General features: G+C 37.1%; 1 protein-coding gene across 6 annotated transcripts in view; it reads right to left on the bottom strand.

Moving 5' to 3' along the window:
- Window positions 1-12,486, bottom strand: part of uckl1b (uridine-cytidine kinase 1-like 1b) — a 37,827-nt gene extending 25,341 nt beyond the window's left edge. For 2 of the 6 annotated variants that reach the window (XM_084097938.1, XM_084097937.1), the window contains exon 1: window positions 12,362-12,486. In XM_084097938.1, the coding sequence (XP_083954064.1) occupies window positions 12,362-12,435 (74 nt within the window). In that variant the 5' untranslated portion in view covers window positions 12,436-12,486. Of the gene's footprint in view, window positions 1-1,910; window positions 2,028-8,929; window positions 9,336-12,361 lie in introns of those variants that run through there. The other 4 variants (XM_084097940.1, XM_084097939.1, XM_084097941.1 and 1 more) reach the window with 4 other exon arrangements.
- Between the last annotated feature and the right edge of the window lie 209 nt (window positions 12,487-12,695).

The following is a 12,695-nucleotide window of genomic DNA, read 5'->3' as shown; positions in this document are numbered from 1 at the left end:
AGTCCTCGGGACCACATCACTTGCAAGATGAAACCTGCATTGGTGTACAAGGCCGAAGTCCACCATTCTCCCGTTGAATGGTTGCTACACACACATAGTTTAGAAGTGTCCGTGGTTGATGGCCAACCAGCCGCCCGCAGTCAGAGTCCAGCCCTGGCAGCATCGCGAGGAAAGATGCACTGGAACTTTTGCACCACGAAAACAAACGTGCGTCCATACCTCTCTCATCTAGTACGCGATATCATAGTTTGACATACTGTCTGTCATTGGAAAGTTCCACGTGGTGTCATGAATAATTAAGAGAAAGTGTCTTCTCATTGGATAAAAAACTCAGTCTCATTAATAATTATGAGACACCGATGAGTAATCAAAGTACTATCGTGCTCTGCCACGTCACAGCCTGTGACGTGGACACAATGAAGATTTTAAACCCGGAAGACGAAAATAGCGTATAAAAACTAAAATTTAACCATTTTCCCCCTACTATTAAATCTAACAGATGCTAACATTGTTTTCAATGGTGTTTAACACACATACCTCTGTTAAAATCTCAGAAATTTTGGTTTAGGGTGTCATGACCCTTTAATAATAATGAAAACATAATTATGGCCAGTGGTAGCACTAGCATTGCATGATTAAAGATAACCCAAAGGACCTGGTTCAAACTAACAACGTGTCCTAACCAGACATGATGCAGTAAGATTCAGAATGAGCAATTTGACGCGACAGCCAATCAGAAGACTGTGTGGGCGGAGTCTCTTTGAAGATTAAAATGAACACTGTAAAGTCTGACATATAAAATAATAGTAAAAAATCAAAAATTTTAATAGAACAGTTTATTTAACCTTTAGACATAATATGAAAAAAAAAAGTTTGCATATTTGTTTTTTAAAATATAATAGGCTATTTGATACATTGGGCTTTTATAAAAGTTTAAGTCAATTTAAAAGTTACTCCTGTTTACTTTATAAAAACCCGTCATGTCCCATGACCTGAAGGTGGACATTTTTACAATTATAAGGCGTCCTTTTACTTGCTAAAAAGTATAACTATCAATTACATGGTCAAAAGGTAGATTGTGTACAACAGGTTTTTCATAAAAGATTTGATCATGTTTCGAGTATCAAATATGATACAGTAGGCTTTAAAGGGTTAAGCAGCATCAATATGACATTGTATCACAATTCAAATCAATCAATCTTAAATGTATATCATGCAACAAATTTTGAAGACCTGGTTCAGTGGCCTATGAACACAACGGTGAAAGTAAGTTGGATGAAAAGTAACTGCTAAAAGCCCAATAAATACATTACATAAAAAATACAGAAGATTTCAGTCCCAACATTACATATAATTCATCTAAATAATAAAATATTAAGTATATATTTACATGTACATGCGTTCATTACTATTATTGCTCTGTGATTAATTGCTTATGTTCTGCTTACATAAAAGCATCTGCTAAATGCATAAAAGTAAATTATTAGGTACATACTAATATAAATACACTGTAAAATGACCATTTATATAAAGTGAGACTAAAAATGTAATTATGCATAAGCCAACTATGCTAATGGTGCAGTAAGTTTGATGAAAACATGCTCTGGTTTCTAAGAGCATTTCTGGAAAGACTGATGAGTCACGAATAAACGAAAGAGATACAAGGTAAAATTGGTGGACGCCTACAAGAGACTCACTGCAGTGAGAGCTGTGGAGCTCATAAGCAGCAAAAAAAAGTGTATATTTTATTTTATATATTTATATATTATTTATATTAATATATAGTATTTATATATTATATTATATTATATTATATATATAAAATAAAAAAATATTTATATTAAATTCAATTATTTATATTTATTTATTTATATTAAATTTGCATTTAATTTTAAGAGAAAAATACTTACTGAAGCAGGCGAGAACGCAAGATGTACACAAAAGATGAGTCCATGTACTTGTCCATTACGTAAAAGAAACAAATAAAATACTACGTAGTACCTACTCTCAACTAAACATCTGTTTGTATAAAAAAGCCAGTCAGATCAAGTGACGCATGACTGCGTAATCCCTAATGCTTACATGCCTCGGTAAACAAAGCCTACTTCACATGTGCAACTATAACTGGTAAAACTAGAATAAAGCAAGTTTACTAGGCAGAAAAGATGTCTTGTATGCCGAATATGCTTTGAGATTCTGTTTGTGTGAATAGAAGTAATCTTGGATCATCTTTCTAGTTTATCTGCCCTGCTAAAATATGAGAGAGTGATAAGAGATAAGATGGCAAACAGTGGACTCTGCCCTTGCATTTTTTCAGAAACCACAAACCAGTCAGTCAAAGTCTTTCTCTTAAAGGAAATGATCAAATTACTAATCATTTACTACACAACTTTCTTCTAGTGAAATATCTGTACAAAGAAAGTGATTTTCAAGCCATTTTCAGGGCAGGATTTTCAGTGAAAACCTTTAATCTGTTTAGCACTAGCCATATGGACTATTAAAGAGCTCATATTATTGTGGGCACTTCAAAAATACGGCGTGATCACTTGCATATTTTCCTGACAACAGCAGAAACAACTTAAAAAACTCATAATCATTTAATACATCATTCAAAACTATAAAGGGTCTACTTGTGTAAACTCACAATAACAAAGAAAAGTTGTGCTTTTGTAAAACATAGAAAACAAAAAGGATGCGTTTTCTGCCTTCTCGGACTCCGTGGACTGGAGAGCGTCACAAAAATAAACTGAAACTCAGTGTATACTTGCCTCGCAGACATGAGGAAATATATCTATAGAAAGATTGAAATGTCTACTTTTAAACAAACCAATTCAAATCAGAAACAAATACTCTCTGATTATGTAATCCGTATGAAGTATATGTTTAAAATGAATATAAACGTGTGATAAGTCGACTAATGGCTTAAATGAACGGAAAATCTCAAGTTCAACTGGTCAGATTGTCTTTCCGGTATTTGAAATTGTTGATGTTGGTCTGCAGCACTCCATTACACAATGCTGTTTGTTGTGATGACAAAGGTTTTCTAAGTTACATTTTTAGGCTGGTCTGCCATCTACCATCAGTCTTCTAACAGCGTTTATCGATGTCAAAATCATTGACCAATCAAATCAAAGAAAAGGTTTTACTGTTCACAGAAGATGAACATGAGTTCCAGAGAGATGCTTCAGTTTCAACCGTGAAAGAGAAAAGAGGTAAGATGTCAAATATTAAACAGTTTTATGATAGAAATGTTAAATGACAGTAATGTCCAGCGATGCAAACTACTCTACTTGGTCAAATTTCACCATTTTTGATTGAAAACAAGCTAAAATGTACACGAGCCATGTAATTCATAAGTGTGACGACAAGAACAACATTAACAAAGCCATTTTTGACATATAGAGTGTGTGTGCGTGTCCAATGTGTTTGGCACATGTTGCATTCCCAAATGCAAATTATAAACGCCTCAAACACGCAGCAATTGCAGAGTAGCATTTACTGTGAACTGAAAGTGAAAACGAACGTTTTCACTTTCATGTTTCTTTACTCTCAAACATGCAGACTATATATTTACATAATTACATCACGACTGTTGGGATTTGATGATCGCACTAAGCCTAAACCATATCTCATTCTAATAACCATACATAGTCAATATTCATAAATAAGTTATGGGGCAACGGGTGCCGATTTTTACTCACATTTGACGCTTTGAAAGCAAACCATGCATGAGATAAATGTATTCGAAAACATAACATTTAGGAGTTTATTTAATAATTGTTTAAGGCTATTTCACGATTTCAATCATCACAGTTTTTTCTTGGATTGACAATTCACGTGGGTCATACTTTTCAGGTTGGAAAATACAGAAATACGTATAACTGTGGAAATTATAGCCTCCATGCCTAAATTATACAATTATAGAGATATTAACTACATGTACTTACAATAGGGTTAGGTTTAGGGTTAGTTGCATGAAATTATGCATACTTTACTGTTATTACAGCAGTAAATGCATGTAACATCTATCAAGGACGCTCTAAAATAAAGTGTTACCAAATTTCATACCGTCACATGATGCCACAGAGCAGTGTGAGCATTCTTCAAAACATCTCCTTTTGTGTTTCACAGAAGAAACAAAGTCAAATAGGTCTGGACAACATTAGGATGAATAATGTGACAGAATTTTAATTTTTTGGGCGAACTATCCCTTTAAAAATACGCACACACTAACCTCAACGACAGCACATCAGCAACTTCTGGTTCGCATCACAAGTTCACTCAAGGACAATATGAGAATACACCATTGTGCAGTTTACTAATGAAACATTTTCACTGTAAAACACAGCAAACAGAAAACAAATCAAAACCTGACAGGAGGTGCCAATCGCACGCTGAGGTTTTCAGCAAACACATAAAACTGATGGATATTTGCTTGTAAAAACAGAGCTAGTAGAGAGGCCTGTCAGCGACAGCTGTGTTGATGATAACTACTATGTACTAATATTTAAATTAAAGACCCCTTGTGGTGAAAATCAAGTTTTTAATGCTGTTTTTATGTCTATGTGGTGTTTTTAATATGCTTTAAGACAGGGGTGCCCAACCCTGCTCCTGGCGATCGGCTGTCCTGCACAGTTCATCTCCAACCCTAATCAAACACACCTGAAGCAACCAATTAAGGTCTACAGGACCACTTGAAAATTAAAGGCAGGTGTGTTTGATTAGGGTTGGAGATGAACTGTGCAGGACAGTCGATCGGCAGGAGCAGGGTTCGGGCACCCCTGCTTTAAGACAAACCATGTGCAAATTCATAAGTCACACCATTGCTGAGTATTTTCTCTTTAAAACTGCAGTGAATCACAGACAGTCTCAAAAACGCGGTTTGAAATCGCTGGTGTTTCTGACGTCACAAACTACCTTGTAACCAATCACGTCTCGAGGGGGGCGGGCTTAGGCATATCATTAACTATGACCGCTCTGAAGCAGGGGAGTCTCAAGAGAAGTCAGGTTATCCCAGTATATTTTTCTGTTGATGTGAAAAATCGGCTACATTTAGCAATATAGCAGGTGAATTATGTATATGATGTATATTATGATGTTATGATGAACTATGTGCGTTTCTCCACTGACGTTCTGAATTGTTCAAAGCATTTCTAAGGATACTGGTTGCAGAGGTGGACAAAGTACACAACTTCCTTACTTGAGTGAAAGTACAGATACTACTGGTCAAATATTACTCCGGTACAAGTAAAAGTTGTAAAGACCGATTTTTACTTAAGTAAAAGTACAGGAGTACTTGTTTTTAAAAGTACTTAAGTATCAAAAGTAACTTTCAATGCATTGTTTTATTATTGTTGCATTGTTGTGTGTAATACTTACAGTACCTTATGCCTCTGAATCTATGCCTGCCTGCCTACCCTCATCAATATCAAATTTATATCTAGAACACAGTTCCAGTAGTGGGATTGAATGTGAGATTGAATCTCTAAATTCGCATTTAGAAGACCAAACCCAACGTTGAAAATGAAAATCAGGTTGATGTCAGAATCCAACGCCAGATTGACATTAATCTCCAAGGTTGGACAGACTGAAAACGAAAATCGGGTTGAGGTCAGAAACCAACATCAGTCGGTTTCTGACGTCAATTTGACTCATTTCCAGCCACAATGCAACGCCTGCAAAAATGCAAAAAGTGTACTTAAAAGGTATAGCGGAGGATTTTCCCGAATTTTAGAAAAGAACCGCCCTCTCCACTTGCGCCCTCTCCAAAAATGCACATGCGCAACACTAACGCCTATTAAACGTGTGCACGAGAGAGCATGCACGAGCTAATCATAGCTTACATTAACTTTTACTAGCAGTGATTTTAAATGGATTTCTCCAAATAGCACGCCAAACTTTACCTGTCAAGTAGAAACTTCGCGACTGAGGCATCAGTGGGAAGCCCAACCTGTGTTTTGAGCGCACGCCATCGTGTGAATCGTGTGCACGAGCACATATGACGGCCTTACGTAAACATATCACCAGAATGATTGACACTTTAGAGGACCAATAGTCTTGATGATCCACCCGGAAAAAGAAAATCCTCCACTATACCTTTAAGTACAGTACTCAAGTAAATGTACTTTGTTACTGTCCTATAATTCACTCTTCCAGTTCTTCTGAATCCGTTTCTGGTTCAATCACATATGGCTGAATTAAACCAGTATTTCCACTTGCCATTGTGCAGCATTTACTACAGTTAAGTTGAGCTGGCGTGAGTGAGTGGAGGCGGGGCTCATTTGCATATTCATGGTTCTGCGTATACTAAATGATGCAAGGGTGTAGAGTTATATTCAAGCTATTTTGGCATGAATTAAATATTTACACAGGAGAAAAACATTTAAATATGTCATTTTGGTGATCAAAGATGAGATTTAAAGGGGTGGTATAATGCCCTTTTCAAAAGATGTAAAATAAGTCTCTGATGTCCCCAGACTGTGTGTGTGAAGTTTTAGCTCAAAATACCCCGCAGATATTTTTATATAGCATGTTAAAAATGTCACTTTTTGAGGGTGAGCTAAAACGCACCGTTTTTGTGTCTGTTCCTTTAAATGCAAATGAGCTGCTGCTCCCGGCACAGGGGGCGGAGCTTCAAGAGTTTGTGTCCTTTTACCTCACACAGACACACACTGAAAATTTCAAAAACTTTTAGCCTTTTATGTTCAACCGGAGTCAGACAATGATGGAGAGCCTCAAGAAGAAGTGACAACATGTAGACAACATTTCTGAATGGTTAGTTGATGAATTTATGTAGCTTATGTGTAGTTATCTTCTAGTCATTGATTAGCATATTCTGTCATGATAATCTATAAATCGTCTTCCAGGGGCGGGGTTTATGTAAATTTTAGGGTTGGCTAACCCGGGAGGAATGTCGTGTAGTCTCTACCAGCCGTTTGTTGTAGTCCTTAAAAAGCTATTTCTTTAAAGGTGCCCTAGAATTTGAAATTGAATTTATCTTGGCATAGTTAAATAACAAGAGTTCAGTACATGGACATGACATACAGTGAGTATCAAACACCATTGTTTTCTCCTTCTTATTTAAATCTCGTTTTTGAAAAACACCCCTGAAAAATACGCAACAGTCGGGATCATTAATATGCACGCCTCCAAAAATTTGCATATGCCAGCCCATGCTCAATACCAGGCGGAACTGCGCCCTCCCAGGATCTAACGTTACCTAGGCTACTTTCACTTTTAAAAATTCATCATAACCGCGCGCGATCTGCTTGCAGTCGTCGAGATGGATGCATGTGTGTGGGAGAAATCTGGAGTTATCTGAAGAAAATATTGTGAAAGGCTTATTTGCTGCATGCATTTTCGTGTTGGATAGCCGCAAATGTGGAACTTCATCGCCGAGGAAGCACGCAGATAACTGTGGAACTCCTCATTACTATTCATGACCCTTCCAAATAAGGTAAAAACAGACCATTTCATTCTAGGGCCAATTTCTAGGGTTGAAAATGGACCTGTATGTGGATTTTAAATGCCCTTAAATAAGCCATACCCTCTATGTAGATATCAGAGACAAAATTAAAATACTATTTCAACACATTCTAGGGCACCTTTAAAAGCAAATATCTCCCTTTGCTTTGAACTTTGAGCGTTGTAACTTTGCAGATGTGGTTTATGCTCAAACAGCAACATTACACACTAACTAAAGTTAGAAAAGTGAAATCATAATCAACCATACCTTTAAGGGATAAAATGATTGACTACAGGGGGCTTTAATAATTTGATACAATGCACATATTTGTGTACATACACATTTTTACATTACACATTTGTATATTTTTTTTAAAAATCAGTAACAATTTATTTTAAGGTAAGGTAAGGTCAACTTATCCCCAAGGGGCAATTTGTTTCACAGCCAGCAGTAAACCATACAATCATACAAATAATAAACACCACCACTACACACAAAAAGAAAGGAAGAAAAAAAAAGGACTTCAATAAATACATTTTAAAAACCAACGGCAGCTGGTACAAAAGAATTTTTAAATATTAGTCCCATCTAGATTTGCCAGTACCAGGTGATGCATTACATGTTACGACAGTAAAAACAGTGAATTATGCACAATTACAAGTAACTAACCCTAAACGTAACCCTATAGCCTAGTAAGTACATGTAGTTGAATAATATTACTCTGTACTTATTTGACGTCTACTACGTCACCTTAAAATAAAGTGTATCCAAAAATTCCTTTAATTACATCTATAATGACACTGTTGACCCTTTCCCAACCTTAAACCTACGCATATCACCAAACCTGTCCTAACCTCACCTGTATCCCACCTCAATAGCAGCACAAGCGTTCTGCAACACAACATCAACACAATAAGTACATTGGACCTAACAATTATTGTTAACACTTTTACAGTGTCTTTGTTACACGTTACATGTACTTACTACAGTAATAACAGTAAATGATGCATAATTACAAGCAACTAACCCTAAACCAACCCTATACCTGTAGCTAATTATTATTACTCAATACTTAATTGCATAATTACACTGTAACAAGGATATCTTAAAACAAAGTGTAACCCAATTGTTATTTTTGATGCAAGTACATAGTAGTAGTTAAAGACAGCTAATAATAATAGTGTGCAAAACAGCAAGCCTCAAAGCCTGACAGGATGTGCCAATCGCACGCTGAGGTTTCATCAGATAAATTCATAAAAACTGATGTAAATTTGCTGATAACAACAGTGCAAGTAGAGAGTCCTGTCAGCAGCAGCTGCATTCAACAAGTAAGTGTGCAAACTCAACTACTCAAGAGCGTCCAACACACTTGAGGATGGAGAAAATTGACAAAGATGCTAAGACAGCATAATATATATATTTTTTTTTTTTAAATAATAATCATCAGTGAGTTATCAGGCTTACCTTCCATCTGCCCTAAGAGACCAGCAGCCTGAGATCCTGGCTCCCGAGTATGCTGGGAGTGTGTTCATGATGGGACAGACAGATGAGATGAGATGAGATGAGATGAAAGCTCCAGAGAAAGATCAGCGCTAATGTAACCGCCGGGACGTACACACACACACGGGCGCTCAGAGAGCCTGCCCTCTGGCAAGCTGAGCGGAGCGAGAGAACAGGAAGAAAAACGAAAGTGAAGCAGAAGGAAGGAAAACAAAACTGTGCTTTCTACGTCGGTTTTGTTTCACCAGTCACTAGCGTTAGTGGGCCGGGACCATTCAAGACAAACCTTTCTCTCGCCCTAACATGCTACTATGGACACTGCCAACAAACGTAAGAGGATAACCTGTCCCGCAGATTATGTTTGGCGGGTGGTATTAATAGCAGCAGGTTGGAAACACGCAGAGCTCACACACCCCTCCGCTGGCCTCTTACGGGGCGGCTCATCTGTCTGTGACACTCACACAGGCTGTTGCTGACACGGGACGGTGAAAGAGCGCGAGGGAAAGCAGCGATTTTGAACGGTGTTCTTAGGCTCGGGACGTAAACAAATCAGGTTGCTCTGTGAAGCGGGGAGCGGAGGAGGAGAGACGCAGGTCTGTGCGCTCTCTTCATTACACCCAAGGGCTCTGAGATCACCTTATCAACCGGCCCGTCCTCTGGGGCGTCGCTCCACCTGCTCCCCCTCCCGGGACAGCCCTCACAAACATCATGATGAAACTCACTGCCTCCATCACAGCCCGTACTGGCCGTGATCTTACAGTACAAGCACATCCACAAAAACACATTCAATTAGCCAACAAAATAAATACACAGACTTAACTCTGTGTAAAGAACCTTAAAGGGATAGTTCACCTAAAAGTGAAAAAACTGTCATCATTTAAGTTGTTGAGTTTCTTGTATGACATGTATGAGTTTCTTTGTTCTGCTGAACACAAAAGAAGATAATTTGAAGAATGTTGGTACACTGTAAAAAATGATTTTTTGGTGAAGTAAATACTACTGAAAAAAAACAATGTAATTTACATGAAAAAGTTAGTTCAGGCAAGAATTTAAAAAACGAAGTAAATTCCATATCAGTACTTAATTCAAGCGAGTAGAAATGAAAGCGTAAATATCAACTCAATAAAATTAAGTAAAAATTACTCAGCTTTTCTGATACTGGGGTTCCCATCATGCACTGGACCTTGAATAATTAATGAGGTTAATTTTTCACTGGTTTCCAGCTGTATTTACACTGTTTTATCATTGCTTTTGTTGTCAGGATTAGTAACTTGCCATTTTGTGACATTTCGAGTAAATTTTCTGCTCAAAATGACACATTCAAACACAAAAACGATCCATCAAATGTTACCGTCATTGTGTATTGTCTACCAAGTATTGAGGTCTTTGCATTCACATGATGCTTAACATCTGCCATGCTGTAGTATAAATTACTTAGATAATCTAAGTAAAGCACATACTATAAATGACTGGTATAATTCAATATTATTGTTTGAGTGAAATGTAATGCAAAGGAAATTTTAACTAAATCGATATTAATCAACCTTTTACTAGCCAAGTTAAAATGACTTATTTTCTGTGTTACTTTCACTTAACTAGGTTAAGTAAAGTTTACTTAATTCCATATTCCAAGTAAATTTAACTTAAAGATTTCTAATTAAAGCTACTGATGAATATGTTTAGGTTTTTACTTGGCAAATCTTTGTAAATTTACTAGCATTTTCTGAGTGAAAAAAGTTGCCTAGCTTTTTTCAAGTAAATCCTACTCCAAATTTTTTTCAGTGTAACCAGACAGTTGATGGTCGCCATTGACTTCCATAGTATGAAAAAAAATATTATGGAACAACTTGTGAGTGAATGATGACAGTTTTAATTTTTGGGTGAACTATCCCTTTAATAGTCAGCATCTAAACTGAATGAAACTAATTAATGTTTAAGTGTTACAGTAGTAATTGATTATTATTATATAAATACAGAAAGTTGAACATGTAAAATTGCAATTAGAATCAACCAAAAAGATGACAACAAAACAGCTGTTATACACACATATCACAAATCCTAATAAAAGCTGAATTTTCAGCATCATTACTCCAGTCTTCAGTGTCACATGATCCTTCAGAAATCATTCTGATATGATGATTTGATGCTCAAGAAACATTTCTGATTATTTTCAATGTTGAAAACAGTTGTGCTGATTAATATTTTTGTGGAAACCAGGACACTTTTTTCAGGATTCTTTAAAGGTTCAAAAGAACAGCATTTATCTGAAATAGAAATCTTTAGTAACATTATGAATGTCTTCACTGTCACTTTTGATCAATTTAATACATCTTTGCTGAATAAAATGTTAAACTTTTGAAGGGTGGTGTATATAGTAACCTAAAAGAAGTAGATTCAAAGCCCAGAAGAGGAGATCACCAACATGGATGCAGTGGAGCACGATTCTTTGTAAGACATAAAACCTATTAACCATCTTATTCTCCTATTAAATCTCGCTCCCAAATGTCAAGACTTCCTCTTTCTACTTCAATCCTAAGCACGTGTATGAAGGACATTCCCAACAACAACAACAGCTGCTGGTCTGGATATGGAGAAGGCACAGTCACGTGACCCGTGCTCACAGTGATGTCACAGAGTTAGACGAGCGCGCCCCCTCGCGTCGCTCTGCCGCGCAGCAACGCGGAGGTTATCATGATTCAGCTTGATAAATATAAACTATAATAATACAGTTGCAGTGTCGCATAATATAGTAAATACTACTGCAAATTTGTTCTGTTACTTATTAATTTATTTGGCCTATTATTAGTTTAAAATGCCATTCAACCATGTGTAATTAAGCCAACCCGACTACAGGTGTCGTTCACTTACTGTTTAGACTAGAGCAAGTGAAGTAACGTTAGTTTAATTACATGTAAGAATAAGGTGTGGCTGAAAAACGGTCCAAAGAAATAACGGCGATGATCCTACATGCTCTCCTGAGATCTTCGCAACATGTGCTTCAGTGTCATTCACCAGGGGGTGAGCAGCAGTAACACACGTTTACTGACAAGACCATTTAAACAGAACCAGACGCATAAAAAACATATTCACACAAATAGTCATGGACTGAAACAAGACGAGGAAACAGGGTTACAGGTTCATAATGATGTGCTTGAAGAGACATGTCTCTCCACACGTCTTGTTAGTTTAGGGGGGGTTTATAAATATCACCAGAGGCATATATGATCAACGCGTGTGTTGCTGAGTGCCAGAAACACGCGAGACGCACCAGTAACTCCAGCACGCACGCGACAGTCACTGTGCGCTCGTCGTTTAATGTTTACTACACACACGCATATTAAGATCACGGGGAACTTAATAACTGAGATGTTAGGAGCTAAAGCTCTTGAAATGTACCTTGTGCACCGCATAGAGGCTTTTTCTCCGCACTCCATCGCCGAGACTCTTCCGTCTCCGCACACGGCAGACATTGTTGTTGGATTCCTATTTGACAATCAGCTGTTGCGAGTGCGACTCTGGCCTCGACTAATGCTGCTGGGATATGTAGTTCTATGTGTCATAGGGTCGCGCATGTCTTCAGCGAAGCGGAACTACAAATCCCAGAATGTAAATTGTAACGTATATTTTTAAGTACAAGTTTAGGTATGATTTTGCTGTACTAACACACAAAAATATATATATATTTTGCTGTACTGAAAAATAAATATCACAATGGGAAAACATGAATTTT

The sequence above is a fragment of the Abramis brama genome, assembly GCF_963993115.1.
Source record: "Abramis brama genome assembly, chromosome: 22".
In the NCBI taxonomy this organism is placed as follows: Eukaryota; Metazoa; Chordata; class Actinopteri; order Cypriniformes; family Leuciscidae; genus Abramis; species Abramis brama.
The sequence above is the reverse complement of the archived record's forward strand: the minus strand, read 5'-3'. Positions and strand labels throughout refer to the sequence as shown.